The 16,943-nt window shown below is 43.9% G+C and overlaps 1 protein-coding gene across 3 annotated transcripts in view; it reads right to left on the bottom strand.

The window, feature by feature from the left end:
• The window catches only part of LOC126187475 (protein slit), a 793,364-nt gene that overhangs the window by 64,291 nt on the left and 712,130 nt on the right, over nucleotides 1-16,943 (bottom strand). For all 3 annotated transcript variants that reach the window (XM_049928576.1, XM_049928578.1, XM_049928577.1), the window contains exon 9: nucleotides 15,597-15,668. In XM_049928576.1, coding sequence (XP_049784533.1) covers nucleotides 15,597-15,668 — 72 coding nt within the window. The remainder of the gene's footprint in view (nucleotides 1-15,596; nucleotides 15,669-16,943) is intronic.

The following is a 16,943-nucleotide window of genomic DNA, read 5'->3' as shown; positions in this document are numbered from 1 at the left end:
CATGAACTGCTATATATTTTATGACTATTAAGGTAAATACATTGTTTGTTCTCTATTAATATCTTTCATTTGCTAACTATCCCTATCAGTAGTTAGTGCCTTCCGTAGTTTGAATCTTTTATTTAGCTGGCAGTAGTGGCGCTCGCTGTATTGCAGAAGTTCGAGTAATGAAGATTTTTGTGAGGTAAGTGATTTCTGAAAGGTATAGTTTAATGTTACTCAGGGCCATTCTTTTGCAGGGATCTTTGATAGTCAGATTGCGTTGCGCTAAAAACAATGTGTGTCAGGTTAAGCATAGTCTTGTATAATTGTTCTAAGGGGACGTTTCATATGGCGACCCTGCCGTTTCACAGGAGACGAAACTAGGGCATATCCGTACGACCTGGAAACTAAGCATCATTCAAATGTTTGGGTACTTTCAGATGAATAGAAACTAACAGAAGCGGTTCGTCCGTGAAGAACTTACAAGAAAATAATCGTTTGTTTCCTTAGCTATGCTGAACTAGTAAACCGCAACCTCGAATCTTTACAGAACAGAACTCCCATGTATGAAACGTCATATCTCCCGAACTATGTGTCATACAATGACATAATTTTGCAGGCACATTCAGTTCTGCATGTGGATTCTGCTTGCAAAATGTGTTGCAAGTAGAGATAGAAGCAAAGAAGTAAAAAATTAAAATGTTATGCCTTACGCTGCAGTTTTACTGAATGAACAGCGGAACTGTAGTAAGTGTCAGCGAGAAAAGTTTCATAGAGGTATCAAGTCATGTATAAAGAGTGTTGGAAGTCGCAAAGTGCTGTCGTTCTCAGATACTGTATCAATATAGTCTCGGTAATTTGTGCGTAATGAGTTACGTTGCCTCATGATGTTTACACAGTCAATTGTAATACTCGATTTACTCTGTTAAATCTTTAACATACTATTATAGCTGTTAATGAGTAGATTGTAACATCATTTGAAATTTTTGAATTCGGTCGATACTGTATGGATTATTGAAAATCAAATTTTTGTTGTCCCTGGAAGCACATAGGCCACCTGCAAGCGGAACCGTGCCGGGGTTAGACGTGTTAAGTTACGAGTATTGTTTCAGATGATCAAAGAACAGTTAAGGATTAATGGTATACAATAATTTGTTTGCCACAAGGCATCGGTTAAAACAGGAAAAACAACCGGAAATGGCGCCTTATTATTCATTATAAAATACCAGCTGTCACACAAGTCAAACAATTTATTGTATGACGAAAAAAATATCGAATTAATGTGTGATTGCCCATATTCACCTGATTTAAAGCTTATCGAAGTTTCGGTTTCCTTATATGAAACAAAAAAAATTCGAAGACAGCGATTTTCAGCGCCCCTAAGAAGCTATTGAATGCTTCAAACATCACGTTATTGAGGTAACAACATCATAGTGGAATAAAGTTTTGCGGAAATTGGGATGAACACAAAGAGAATATGTGTTAGTTTTAAGGTCGAATATTTTGACAGGCTATAGATATACACTGTCTGGCAAAAAACTGAAGCACCCAGAAGACATCGTCGGATGTCAGTGTAAATTATTGCACATACGCACCATCGGCTGACATGTAAATGATAGAGCTGCAATTCTCTGTGAAAGGTAGAACGGCCACCAGGTGACAACAGCGTTGTTCGTGTTTAGTGTTGTTACCAGGCCTGGTAAGATATGTAAGGGACGTGAACAGTATCGGGTGCTGAGTGTCACTGTATAGGACACGGAGATGCCGCGTACTCATGTGATACAGCGTTATAAGCATCAGTTTGAAATTGACCTCATTGGCCGGCCGGTGTGGCCGAGCGGTTCTGGGCGCTACAGTCTGGAACCGCGCGACCGCTACGGTCGCAGGTTCGAATCCTGCCTCGGGCATGGATGTGTGTGATGTCCTTAGGTTAGCTAGGTTTAAGTAGTTCTAAGTTATAGGGGACTGATGACAAGAAATTAAGTCCCATAGTGCTCAGAGCCATTTGAACAATTTTTTTTTTTTTGACCTCATTGTGGGTCTCCATTTGGTCGGCTGGTTGAATCGTGCAATATCTAGATTTCTGGCGTGTTCGACTGTGACAGTGGCCGGCGTTGGACTGCTTGGGAACATGAGAGCAGGTATTCTCGTCCTCGAGGATCGAATCGAACACTACAAGGCAGGATCGGCGTTCTGTACATCAAGAACATAGTAACCCGTTCATATCTGCACCTGCCATCCGAGATCAAGTAACAGACTCCTTGCAACGGTCTGTGTCATCCAGCACCATTGGTCGGAGACTGGCAGCAGCCAGGCTAGGGAATTGCCGTACCAAGTGTAGGCTGCCGTCAACACCTCTACATAAACGGCTGCGTTTGGAGTAGTGCTACCAGCGGCTAATGTGGACTGCTGATATATGGAGTCGCACTGTGTTCAGTGATGACCATTGCTGCCCAGTATGGCAGCGATCTGGGGAAGGTAACATTCTTCCCGTGTTTTGGAGAGGCACAGCAATGATGTTGCTGCTGTCGTGGTGTGAGGAGCCGGTGGGTATTTCAGGTCACGGTTGGTACAGACTGAGGGATCTCTAGCAGCCCAATGGTACGTCAGGGACATTTTGCATCCTCATGTATTATCCCTCATGCGAGAATATCGTTATGCCATTTTTCATTAGAGCAATGCGCGTCCACACTCGGTATGTGTGTCTACGAACTGTCTACATGATGTTGAGGTGCTCTTATGGCCAGCAAGATTCCTCAGAAATTCCCCAGACAGAACATGTGTGGGATCAGTTTGAACATCAGTTCCGTCCCAGTGGCAGTAGGCAGGATATCAAACACCAGTTACGACAGTTCGCCTCAGAAGAAGATAAAACGGCTGTTCCAACGTAATCAGTGCTTGCATCCAATCCAGAGGTGTTGCAACGTTGTACTGATAAGTGAGCTCATACTACCAAGTTTTTTGTAAATGTGATTCGATTTTGTACTCACTGAACTAGCATTAGGTACACTCTAAACTCGTTGAGTTTCGTTTCGTTTTCTCCTCCCCTTGTGGGTGCTTCAATTTTTTTTTTTTTACAGAGTATTTGTTCCATTAAATGGTTTTATTTTAAATATTTTTGTAAAAGCTCTTAGGTGCGACTCCATTTGCCAAGCTTCGGTGATGCCAAGATGGAGGTGGTCAGACGGTTAATTCGTCTAACAGTTGTTCAGAAACGTAATAACAAACTGTAATCACAGATTCCGCGATCAGGTCCAAACGGACCATTCCCTGCACTGAGTTTGTGGACAAGGGTGACAAGAGCCATGTGAATTGTGAGCAGTAGTGGAAGAGCTGCTTACTAATCTTTCCACTCCCAGGATGCCACTGGATGATAAGAGGTGATGATGACCCTAGCAGTGTTGTTCTGGCCTTCAGTCCGAAGACAAGTTTGATACAGCTCTCTGTGCTAGCCTATCCTGTACTACGAGTTTCTTCATCTCTGCGTAATTATAGCACTTTATATCTATTTTAATTTGCCTACTCTTTTTGAGCGTTTGTCTTTCTCTACAGCTTTACCCCTTACACTTGTCTCCATTATCAAATTGGCGTTTCCTTGGTGCTAGTATATGTCCTGCCCCTTCTTTTAGTCAGATTGTGCTATAAATTTTTCCCCAGTTCGTTTCAGTCCTCCCCATTCGTTATTTGATCTAATCTTCAGCATTCATCTGTTGCACCACACTATGTTTTGTTGTCATCGTTGACTGTGAATACACATGTCTGTTCTTTTGTAGGTTTTGCTTTTGACAGCCTGGGAAGGAAAAGAAATTAGGATACGTAGAGATACTGACTGTGATAAACATTGGTTCTATATGTCGTCTGTCACTTTCCTTAAATCGACGCTGAGAGGCACACAACTTGATTGTTGTTTGAAACTGTTTTGTAAAGACTCCATCTGACTTAGCACCTTGTAATGAAAAATATTCAAATTGCTAAAAATTATGTTCCTTATCTCCATAAATATGTGCATTAACTAAATATTAATAATCATCACCAGCTCTCGCTAAGCTTTTATTTTCATCCAAGTTAGGTTGAGAGAGTCTCAACATCACATTAATTATTCCACTCAAAACAACTAACAACGGCCGGCCGCGGTGGTCTAGCGGTTCTGGCGCTGCAGTCCGGAACCGCGGGACTGCTACGGTCGCAGGTTCGAATCCTGCCTCGGGCATGGATGTGTGTGATGTCCTTAGGTTAGTTAGGTTTAAGTAGTTCTAAGTTCTAGGGGACTTATGACCTAAGATGTTGAGTCCCATAGTGCTTAGAGCCATTTGAACAATTTGAACTAACAACGTAAGATAAAGAAAATTATGATAATAATTTCACGAAGAAAATGTGGACGTTGCTCTGAGGGACAGTGGCCTTGGTCGCAACTGGTAGAACGGTTTGTACAAACACTGCGTTGGCGATTTGAGGTGACGAGTGTTACTGACAATTTCGTGAGATTACAATTTCGAAAGATTCTATTCTCTTCTTGTCTGTGCTGTTTATTGTCCACGTTTCACTTCTGTATAGGCTACACAGCAGACAAACACCTCCAGAAAAAATAAGTTGTGAATGACTCTCTCATCTGTCAACGCAACGTAGTCCTAAAATCGGATACATGAAAGTAATGTACAGTGCTAGAGAGCTACTAATGTCGCGGAGAAACGTAATCGTCTTCCGGTGTTTACTTGAAAGCACTGCGTTCCACTCGGCTAAGTTCAATGAAAGCTAACGTGATTGTTGCAAAGAAGTGAGTCGCCTGGAAGACTGTAAGCGTCTTCCCAAGAGTGGTTGCCGGCTCGAGCGACGCGCAATCCGATTACAAACTCTTCGGTCGAGCCATTCTCTCTGGCTGGAACTCGAAGTGCTGGAAGCTCCAGACGTGACTTCTTAAACTTAACTTTGCCCGGAAAACAAGTCTGTCACTCTGCTCGTCTCTTTCTCTCCTGTCTTCCGAAAAGACGACAGTAACTAGTCGCATGATTTTATTTTGTGTATACGGGCGCGCACAAGAGACGGGAAAAAGTACGCAGTCGGTGACGAACTATGGTGGCAAAATCCATATCCGTACGGATTATAGAAGTGTGTGTGTGTGTGTGTATGTGTGTGTGTGTGTGTGTGTGTGTGTGTTCCACATCCCCTCCTAAATCACTAGACCGATATCAACTAAACTTGGTACATGTGTACCTTAATGTCAGGTGACAATCGCAGTGCGGTAAAGAACCACGTATCAAAGGGCTGGGGGTGAAAAGGAAGAGTAGAACACAAAGCGTCAATTCCCAGACTTTATTCGTCCAGTATTAGAGAATGGGACCACTTGGCGACTTGCAACAAACTTTAAAAATACGAGGTTTGGAACTTTAATAGTGGCAGCTATTTATTTACAGCACGTACAAAATAGATACGTGTTTCAAATTTTTACTGACCTTCAAAGTAGTCACCAGCATTGTGTATAACCCGTTGCCAGCGATGTGGAAGTCGTAGGATACTCTTAGCAGTGCCAGTTGTGTTGACAGTTCGAGCGGCGCGGTCTATTGCCCGACGAATTTGTAACAGTTCTAAAGCGAATGCCGTGAAGTGTTTCCTTCAGTTTAGAAATCGAGTTGAACTCACGATGGCTTCAGTCAGGGGAGTGCAGTAGGTGGTAGAGCACTTAGCAGCCGGATCAATCATACAAATCAGTAACAGCTTGCACTGTACGTGCTTGAGCATTGCCATGAAAAATGATGGTCAGGTCCTGCAGAAAGTGTCATCACTTCTGTCTCTAAGCTGGTCGTAGGTTGTGTTCCAAAAATGAACAGCTTAGAGACAGAAGTGATGAAACTTTCTACAGGACCTGACCATCATTTTTCTGGACATGCTTGTCACATGGCATGTTATTTTGTTGAATAATGCCACTGCCGTCGGGAAAAATGATCGTCATGAAGGGGTGTTCGTGATCTGCAACCAGTGTACGAAGTTTATTGGCCATCATGGTGCCTTGCAAGAGCTCCACTGGACCTATGGATGCCCTAGTGCAGGGCTTCCCAACCTTTTCAGCTGGCGGACCCCTTTCTTCAGTCGAAACTCCATGGCGGACCCCTAGTCAGTCAAGAGTACAGTAACTTCAAATTTCAGAGCGAAACCCATGGGAACTGAAAGCTTCTTAATGCAGGTGCCATGTTCCCAATGACCCCCCCCCCCCCCTCGAAGTATCAATAGTCTTTGGTTTAGAGATGAATGAAAACAACTTGAAATTAACGATCCAATTTGAATTCCCACTGTATCCTGTATCCAGACACTTTGTAGTGGATTTACTCCCTTTGTTCAACACACTATAGCCTGATTAAAATTACTTCGTAATTGAAATTTCACACGATGGAGCTTTCCCCCTCTAAGAGCAATCAACGTCACTTCCAAACTGTTCGCTGTTGACAAGCTGTTGCTTATGGTCTGTTCACTTCCACTATTTGGCTACCGTTGTGTAAGGAGTATGCATATTTCGTAACAGCCGTGTGTGTGTGTGTGTGTGTGTGTGTGTGGTTTTTCGCGAAATCCGAAGAAAAATGTTCAAATGTATGTAAAGTCTTCCTTTGGTCGTCCTCCCTCCTCATTCATTTCAACTGGAAACTTCCCTTGTTGTGAAGGCGATGGAGAAACTGCAGCCTTCTTCAATGATCCTGACTACAGCCACCGATCCATGTTAGAAGTAATAAACTGGTCAAAAATCGGCTTATGAAACAGGTAGTGCACTGAGAAGGGAAGTTTAACGTTTAATGATGCCTGGGGCCGCATACGTGCCAGCGAGCGCTGTGATTGGTCGACAAAGCTCGCTCCGCGCATGCGTAAAAGGTTTCAGCGCATCTAGCGCCGTGAGCCAGTGCACAAACGACCCCTGTATTGATGCTAAACAGTCGATCAGAGAAGCCGCATTCTCCAGCACTAAACTGTGTATACGTTCCCACTTAGGAACCGCAATCGCTGCTTGGGGATACGACCTGAAGTAAAAGTACACATGTTTTCCACACGAAAAAAAATAGTGATGAATTTGATTTTCACATTTTTATTCAATAATTTTACTCATTATTTTACACGATTTGGTGAAAGATGGCCGCGGACCCCCTAGAAAGAGCCGGCGGACCCCTAAGGGGTCCGCGGACCACAGGTTGGGAAGCCCTGCCCCTAGTGAATGGTCCATAGCGTAAAACAGGTGTCAAGGAGCTGTTCCCCCTGGAAGACGACGGATTCACGCCCCTCCCACTGGTTTGATGAAGAAGATATCGAGATTCATCAGACCATGCAACGCTTTGCCACTACACCAACGTCCAACGCCGATGGTCACGTGCCCATTCCAGTTGTAGATGTCGAAAAATGGTTCAAATGGCTCTGAGCACTATGGGACTTAACTTCTGAGGTCATCAGTCCCTTAGAACTTAGAACTACTTAAACCTAACTAACCTAAGGACAGCACACACATCCATGCCCGAGGCAGGATTCGAACCTGCGACCGTAGCGATCGCGCGGTTCCAGACTGTAGCGCCTAGAACCGCTCGGCCACCTCGGCCGGCTGTAGATGTCGATGTCGTGGTGTTAACATTGGCACACGCATGTGTCGTCGGCTGATGAGGTCCACTGTTAGGAGTGCACTGTGTGTCCAGACACCTATGTACTCCGCCCAGCAAATAAAGTCTGATGTCAGTTCTGCCACAGTTACCAGTCTGCTCAATCTACAATTTTCGACATCTGTAATGAGGGGTGGCCGGACGTGGTTTCACCTTGGTTTCACTACATGTTGAAGACACTCAACACAGCGCTCCTCACACATCCAATAAGCCGTGCAGTTTCCGAAATGCTCGTACACAGCCTCCGGGCTATCAAAATCTGCCCTCAGTCAAACTCAGTACACGCTCCTTCCTCATTCTACACACGGACAGCACGCTCAGTGATACTACAGGGTGTTTCAAAAATGACCGGTATATTTGAAACGGCAATAAAAACTAAACGAGCAGCGATAGAAATACACCGTTTGTTGCAATATGCTTGGGACAACAGTACATTTTCAGGCGGACAAACTTTCGAAATTACAGTAGTTACAATTTTCAACAACAGATGGCGCTGCAAGTGATGTGAAAGATATAGAAGACAACGCAGTCTGTGGGTGCGCCATTCTGTACGTCGTCTTTCTGCCGTAAGCGTGTGCTGTTCACAACGTGCAAGTGTGCTGTAGACAACATGGTTTATTCCTTAGAACAGAGGATTTTTCTGGTGTTGGAATTCCACCGCCTAGAACACAGTGTTGTTGCAACAAGACGAAGTTTTCAACGGAGGTTTAATGTAACCAAAGGACCGAAAAGCGATACAATAAAGGATCTGTTTGAAAAATTTCAACGGACTGGGAACGTGACGGACGAACGTGCTGGAAAGGTAGGGCGACCGCGTACGGCAACCACAGAGGGCAACGCGCAGCTAGTGCAGCAGGTGATCCAACAGCGGCCTCGGGTTTCCGTTCGCCGTGTTGCAGCTGCGGTCCAAATGACGCCAACGTCCACGTATCGTCTCATGCGCCAGAGTTTACACCTCTATCCATACAAAATTCGAACGCGGCAACCCCTCAGCGCCGCTACCATTGCTGCACGAGAGACATTCGCTAACGATATAGTGCACAGGATTGATGACGGCGATATGCATGTGGGCAGCATTTGGTTTACTGACGAAGCTTATTTTTACCTGGACGGCTTCGTCAATAAACAGAACTGGCGCATATGGGGAACCGAAAAGCCCCATGTTGCAGTCCCATCGTCCCTGCATCCTCAAAAAGTACTGGTCTGGGCCGCCATTTCTTCCAAAGGAATCATTGGCCCATTTTTCAGATCCGAAACGATTACTGTATCACGCTATCTGGACATTCTTCGTGAATTTGTGGCGGTACAAACTGCCTTAGAAGACACTGCGAACACCTCGTGGTTTATGCAAGATGGTGCCCGGCTACATCGCACGGCCGACGTCTTTAATTTCCTGAATGAATATTTCGATGATCGTGTGATTGCTTTGGGCTATCCGAAACATACAGGAGGCGGCGTGGATTGGCCTCCCTATTCGCCAGACATGAACCCCTGTGACTTCTTTCTGTGGGGACACTTGAAAGACCAGGTGTACCGCCAGAATCCAGAAACAATTGAACAGCTGAAGCAGTACATCTCATCTGCATGTGAAGCCATTCCGCCAGACACGTTGTCAAAGGTTTCGGGTAATTTCATTCAGAGACTACGCCATATTATTGCTACGCATGGTGGATATGTGGAAAATATCGTACTATAGAGTTTCCCAGACCGCAGCGCCATCTATTGTTGACAATTGTAACTACTGTAATTTCGAAAGTTTGTCTGCCTGAAAATGTACTGTTGTCCCAAGCATATTGCAATAAACGGTGTATTTCTATCGCTGCTCGTTTAGTTTGTATTGCCGTTTCAAATATACCGGTCATTTTTGAAACACCCTGTACATGCACCGTGTGCCTGTGTCTGACTAGCAGACATTTCTCGCTAGGTGACGCTGCTATTGGCTGGGCGGATTTATATCGATAGGAGGTCGGTGGTCATAATGTTCTGGTTGATCAGTGTAGGCGCCGAATGGCATCCTGCAATAGATTGTCCCAAACATCTTGTGCCTTTTGTTGGAATTCGGCAACGGTTCCTGCAGGTCCTGGAGAACATGTAAGTTCCCGCTTCATCATGTCCCAGACGCGTTCAACTGTAGTGAGATTTGGTGATCTTGTTGGCCTGGGCAGTCGTTATACGACACAGAGCACGTTACGTCGATGCCGCAGTCGTATGTGGACGTGCATTGTTATGCAGAAAAAGCACATCACCTTCCTGTCGAAAAAATGGCAATAGCATGGGGATGACAGCATGTGCAATATAATGGGCACTGGCTACTTTCCTCTGCAGAAAACTAAAAAGTGACCGCAAGTTGTAACTGATGGCCTTCCACACTATGAAACCTGGAACGGGAGCTATGTGCTGTGGGCGAATGCATTCTGGAATAGGGAGCTCACCAGGTTATGCCATACACGTGTACGTCCACTATTCGCGTACTAACAATATCTATTTTTTTTCTTAAAGGACATCATATTCGCCGTTGGCTGTAGAAATTATTTATGTCACAATTAAATTTCGGCCTTTGCGCCATTTTCAGGTGGTACTGCCAAAGTTTTTGCTTCAGTATATGTCAGACTTTTCCTCTCACGTGTATAAACGTCATCGGCAAAAATAAGCCTTTTCTGTAGAATTACTGTAATATCAGATGTGTGCGAAGCTCTGAACATCTTGAAATAATGTAAATTACGTGAAATGTTACAAATATTAACATCCTTCATATAAATCGCTACAAATCAATGTTCTAACACACTGGTTACATGTATTTTTGACGATGACTGTATACATGTCAGAGGATTTTAAAGTCCGACATGTGCTGAAGCAAAATATTTTGCAGTACCACTTCAGAATGGCCCAAAGATTAAAAGTGCAGTTGTGAAATAAATAATTTCGACAGACAACAGCGAATACGACGTCCTTTAAGAAATTCTTCGTGACTGTGTGCCCCGACCACGAAAAGTTAAGAATCTACTCTCATCACTGAAGATAACAGATCACCATTTCACTCTCCAGTCAACTCTTTGACGGCACCTGAGTAGCCTTGATTGGCGGTGTCGCGGTGTCAGTGGTTGCCTGGCCAGATTCTACATCTACATCTACACCCATACTCCGCAAGCCACCTGACAGTGTGTGGCGGAGGGTACCTTGAATACCTCTATCGGTTCTCCCTTCTGTTCCAGTCTCGTATTGTTCGTGGAAAGAAGGATTGTCGGTATGCTTCTGTGTGGGCTCTAATCTCTCTGATTTTATCCTCATGGTCTCTTCGCGAGATATACGTAGGAGGGAGCAATATACTGCTTGACTCTTCGGTGAAGGTATGTTCTCGAAACTTTAACAAAAGCCCGTACCGAGCTACTGAGCGTCTCTCCTGCAGAGTCTTCCACTGGAGTTTATCTATCATCTCCGTGCGATTACTAAATGATCCTGTAACGAAGCGCGCTGCTCTCCGTTGGATCTTCTCTATCTCTTCTATCAACCCTAACTGGTACGTATCCCACACTGCTGAGCAGTATTCAAGCAGTTCTTAGTCCTGCTGCAAGCAGGCGGTTCCCAATGCCCCCTTATGACACAGCGGGTGCAACATGTGCCCAGACTTCGTCCCTGGATATGTTCTGTCGACCACTGCTGCTCGCACAATGCGGCAATCTTGATGTGCGTTTGTACTACGCGGACATCCAGACCAAGGTTTACAGTCGTGGGAATGTTCCACAGACCACGGTAGCAATTGGCGACACACCACCGATACACTGCGCCCAACATGCGCAGCAGTCCGTCGATATGTTTTCCCAGCTTCCCGCAGGTCCACAGTGCGACCGCGTTCAAATGCTGCAGCAGTTCAACAAGAGTATGTCCTCGTCGGGGGGCGTGGTTGTACCCCAGAATGAATATTGCAAACACTTTTCATCCCTAAACGCAGCACAGTTACTGCCTGCAGGGTCAAAACAGAGGGACGCACTGACAGAAGGATCCTTTATTGTATGATTATATGTTAGCGGAACAAACACTGGTAGCAGTACTTCTGTAAAATATCTGGCAGTATGCGTACGGAACCACTTGAAGTGGAATGATCATATAAAATTAATTGTTGGTAAGGCGGGTACCAGGTTGAGATTCATTGGGAGAGTCCTTAGAAAATGTAGTCCATCAACAAAGGAGGTGGCTTACAAAACACTCGTTCGACCTATACTTGAGTATTGCTCATCAGTGTGGGATCCGTACCAGGTCGGGTTGACAGAGGAGATAGAGAAGATCCAAAGAAGAGCGGCGCGTTTCGTCACAGGGTTATTTGGTAAGCGTGATAGCGTTGCGGATATGTTTAGCAAACACAAGTGGCAGACTCTGCAAGAGAGGCGCTTTGCATCGCGGTGTAGCTTGCTGTCCAGGTTTCGAGAGGGTGCGTTTCTGGATGAGGTATCGAATATATTGCTTCCTCCTACTTATACCTCCCGAGGAGATCACGAATGTAAAATTAGAGAGATTCGAGCGCGCATGGAGGCTTTCCGGCAGTCGTTCTTCCCGCGAACCATACGCGACTGGAACAGGAAAGGGAGGTAATGACAGTGGCACGTAAAGTGCCCTCCGCCACACACCGTTGGGTGGCTTGCAGAGTATAAATGTAGATGTAGATGTAGACGTAGACAGGTTTCCTGACCGCCGTCTGATCTCCGGTAACCGTGACGAATGAGTCACTAACAGTAAAACTTCTCAGTACCCACATATTGGCAGTGTACATTTCATACCTCCACAAGCTGTGATGTGGCGTGTGGCGGAGAGTGTACAGAGCACATGAGTAATTTTTCGTAGTTCCATTCGCGTATGACAGTTGGGCAGGAAGCTTGTCTTGATCCCTCCATATACGCTCGTTTTTTTCTTATCTTACCTTAAATGTCATTAGGCAGGTTGAAAGTTGGGAGACGTAATATTTTTATTGTACTGGAAAGGTAGCCTCTCGGAACTGAGAGGCTAAGTGCAGAGCATGCAATCCCACGTATATGGTAAAAATGAGTTTGTTGGGTGTTTGAATAACTCATTTCTTAATTAGTGTTAAAACCTGTAGTAAGTGGTATATAGCACGTGACATCTCCCATCACTATACAAAATCACAAATTTAAAGTATCCACTTGCAATACTGATTAAGTTGTCAAAAAATTAACTTTGTGTTGAAACAAGTAGAAAAAATTAATATTTTTAAGTTTCGATATTTTCTAGTTATATTGAGGATGTCGAAGACGTATTTAACTGAAAAAATTAATGACAGTACAACATTGTTTGACATAAAACATTTCTGGTAATTTTTTAAAACTTTAATTTGGGTAGGCATTAGGCACGTCAATTATGGGACTACAGGCCATCGCCATTGACAGTGAAGAGGGGGCCCCTCGAGTTTATTAAGTATTTTTGTGACGCTGTCACACTGATAGAGCAAATACACTAAGACCTGCGCATCTCTTACAGTCCTCGTGTCTCTTACGTTAATCGAAATTGATGAGGTATTAGGCGGACTCATGATGCGCTTGCGAGAGATTTTTGCTAGCGAACTTTTTCGGGGCTGGATTATATTTCGCAGAGTGCTCTCTGCCTGTCCTACGACTAGGCTTTTGTCGCCGTATAATCTTAAATCGCTCCGAACAGATACTCTCAGATACTTGACCTGCTGACTGATTCCAGAGACTGATAGCCAAACATGTAATCAAACAATGTGGCTTCTTTCCGTTTATTTATACGCACGGCATTTACGTTTACTTACGTTGAGACTCAGCTGATCCTGTTCAAGTCTCCCTGCTATCCGTTACAACTTAACGACGTCAGCTACCCCCTCCAAATCCCTCTTCTGTATGCAAGTTCGTCGTTTGGGGAAAGCTCAGAGTCTTATTGGATGCCACCCCGTTTCTGATGACATTCATTGTTTACAAAATAATTGTAACAAATAGTGAGTACAGTGAATAGTGCTTAACTCCGTCGCTGACAGGCAATGACAGCTACCGCCTGGATGTTAACATCAACACTGCAGCACAAACTAAATAAATTCAACTTCTGACGCAACTTGCCAAATGACTACAACTCAAGGTGATACATTAAAGTGTGTCCAGTTATCTTGTCATTGTGAAGCAATCTTCAGTGCCGAGCATCAAGTACGAATCTGTGAACTTCTCCAAGCCTCATCAGATGAGCCTGACAACACTTAAGAAGTTACGATGCTTGACAAAAAAAGTGAAGCGCCCAGAAGACATGCTCGGATGTCACTGCAACTCCTTACGTGTACACTACATTGGCCTATATGTAAGTGATCAGCGTTGCAGTTCTCCGTGACAGGTAGGACTATCACCAGAGTACGTTAGTGTTGATGTCGACTGAATACTGTAAAGCGCACGGAAATGCCGCCCTATCGTGTGAGACAGTGTTACCAGCACTTGTGAAAGTTCGAAAGGGGCCCCATTGCGAGTCTCCATTTAGTCGACTGGTCGAATCGTGCAATTTCAAGATCTGTGGGGCATTTGGATACGACAACGCTCCGTTGTTGGACGGCATGGTAACGTGATGGCAAGTATACTTGTCGTCAAAGAAGCCATTCGAAACGCGAGCCAAAAGGCTTCTCTCAAATAATATCTGTGCCGCTAAATCACGTCAAAAAATCACAGCACGGAGCTACTGGGAAAACCCAGAGACAAGCTTTGAATGTCCCAGAGCAGCTCAGAGAGCTAGAGCTTCTCAGATTTTGCCAAGCTCACTGTGCACTAGCTATGGATATTATTGTCTTTATTAATAATCATCGTACATCACTGGCGTTCTCTATTCTATCATCATCTCCAAGTTGTACATCTCCTCTACGTACTCCTCTGTGTTTAATAATAATGATAATACATTGTTATACCATCAATCAAAGCACAATTCTCACACTTATCATGTCCCTTTATCAAAAAATACAGACATTCCGAGAGACTAAACTTCCTCCTGCCATGTGAGATTCTTGAATATGACAACAGGCTGTTAGTTTTCTCATAATGGGGTCCACAGCCTCAATGTATTTTCTGAAGGTCAAAAACGTTTTTCCACCACAGGCCCTTTAATGTACTGCGGCATGATTGACTTCTACTTCGATATTTATTTTGTATTACTAGCCAGTTTTAGCCCGGGGCCATCTTCAAATACGTCTACATCTACATCTACGTGATTACTCTGCTAATCACAATAAAGTGCCTGGAAGAGGGTTCAATGAACCACCTTGAAGCTGTCTCTCTACCGTTCCATTCCCGAACGGCGCGCGGGAAAAACGAGCACTTTAATTTTTTCTGTGCGAGCCCTGATTTCTCTTATTTTATCGTTATGATCATTTCTCCCTATGTACGTGGGTGCCAACAGAATGTTTTCGCAATCGGAGGAGAAAACTGGTGATTGGAATTTCATGAGAAGATCCCGTCGCAACGAAAAACGCTTCTGTTTTAATGAATGCCACTCCAGTTCACGTATCATGTCTGTGGCACTATCTCCCCTATTTCTCGATAGTACAACGATGACGTGTGTGTCACCATATCTAAAATAATTCGTGTTGTGCAGCAACCGAAACTTGTTCCCACACACGTCTCATTTTCTTCAATTTTTTTTTTAAAGATAGCTGCTAGAACGACTGTGGCTACACACAACATGCAGTGCGCAATACGAAGGAATCTGGCGATGTTATTCTTTATGTGCAGTATATCACGATGACAAAGGCATTGTGTCAAAAACACAGTAATTAAAAAGGTACTATTACGAACATTAACAACAAACACAACAACCATCACGTTAATTTCCTTTGATAAGAATTCAAGGAAAATATGCTCGAAACCAAAATCTGTTCGTTATTATCGCCACGAGATGAGATTAAGTCTCATCCTGGCCATCTCATATCATTGTACCTTTAAACTTTTTATACGATACTTTTGAAAGTCCTGTCTTACGAAATCGTATTTTACTTACAACGACGTCAATGATTTGAGCCCCAAGAATGCGTCCGCTGCTATCTTGCTGATCTGGTTCTTGCTGAGGTCTCTGAAAACAGAAAAAATATCAGGTCAGTTCCCAGAATTCAAGGCAGCCACACTTAGCAATTGGCGGCGGCATGGTCTGCATTTTCTACTACAAAGCCGAATGCTACTCGTGGTAGGTTGTACACACACACACACAACCATATTATAGTGAATTTTAACTAACCAAACGATCATCATGGTGACATTCACAAACAATGCTCCATTCTTTTTAGCGATTTAACTTGCGTGTGGCAAACGTGATTAAAAACATAAATATGATTAGATGCTATAGCTGCTAAAATGTGAATGCAGACAGAGCAGAATGGATTTTATTGTCACTTCAATCGCATCTGTTTGGTTGACTAAATAAGACTATATATTTTTGTTTCAGATACCAAACTTTAAGAAAAATCAATTGTGCAGTAAGAACATTTAATAGTGAGCTACGTATGGTATAGGAACATAAAAAAAGGAATTTACTTTTCATTACATTGCTTATGTTACCTGAAATTCACGCAGTCGCTTTGTCTACGTAGATTAGACTGTGTTCTTGTTCTGCAGCTAGAATGGCTGTGAACGTGATTTTGAAACGAGAATGGACAAAGGCTAAGCACAGACCACCTTGAAAGGTGCTCATTCTATTGTAATTTCGTATAGGAGACCGAATGTAATAATTAAAAGACTTACTGCGAGAGGGTTTAATTTCTGTGGAAGTAATGAAAAACTCTGTGGAAATGGAGACGTGCAGTAAACCGAACAATTGCTTTCCAATAAAACGGAATTCAGCTAAGAGAAATGTCTCGCGGTAAAATTTACGGTCGAGTTCCTTCCGTGGTTCGCAGCGTTTCTGCGGCGTAACATTATGTCCGAAGAGATAAGAATGACAAAGCTTCCTCCAATCACACACTCGTATTCTGCAAGCAAATTTGCGTGAGGTGGTGCCATAACATCACATGTACAGAAAGTTTTTCGCCATTATTGCGCTTGACTAGAGCTGGTGCTGTTTATTGACAATTAACAAGTTACGACCGCGTTTCTAAGGTAAAGTCACTTTCTGGAGACATAAAGAGCGGAAGAGCCGTTATTTCACACCACGTTATGTCAAAAAAGCAATAACCGGTGCTTTTCATGGCAACATCAAAGGTTTCCCTTGCGTCGCGGCGTCCAAACAATAAGAGAAGTTATCCAAAGACGTGATTTCGTAGAAGTGGGCAGACCGCCAGTTTCCGAGTGGCTGGAGGGAAAACAAACAGCTCGCATCCATCGTGTGAGTGGCATCTGCGCTGCCCGTCTGTGG

This window comes from Schistocerca cancellata, chromosome 5, assembly GCF_023864275.1.
Source record: "Schistocerca cancellata isolate TAMUIC-IGC-003103 chromosome 5, iqSchCanc2.1, whole genome shotgun sequence".
Taxonomy (NCBI): Eukaryota; Metazoa; Arthropoda; class Insecta; order Orthoptera; family Acrididae; genus Schistocerca; species Schistocerca cancellata.
The sequence above is the reverse complement of the archived record's forward strand: the minus strand, read 5'-3'. Positions and strand labels throughout refer to the sequence as shown.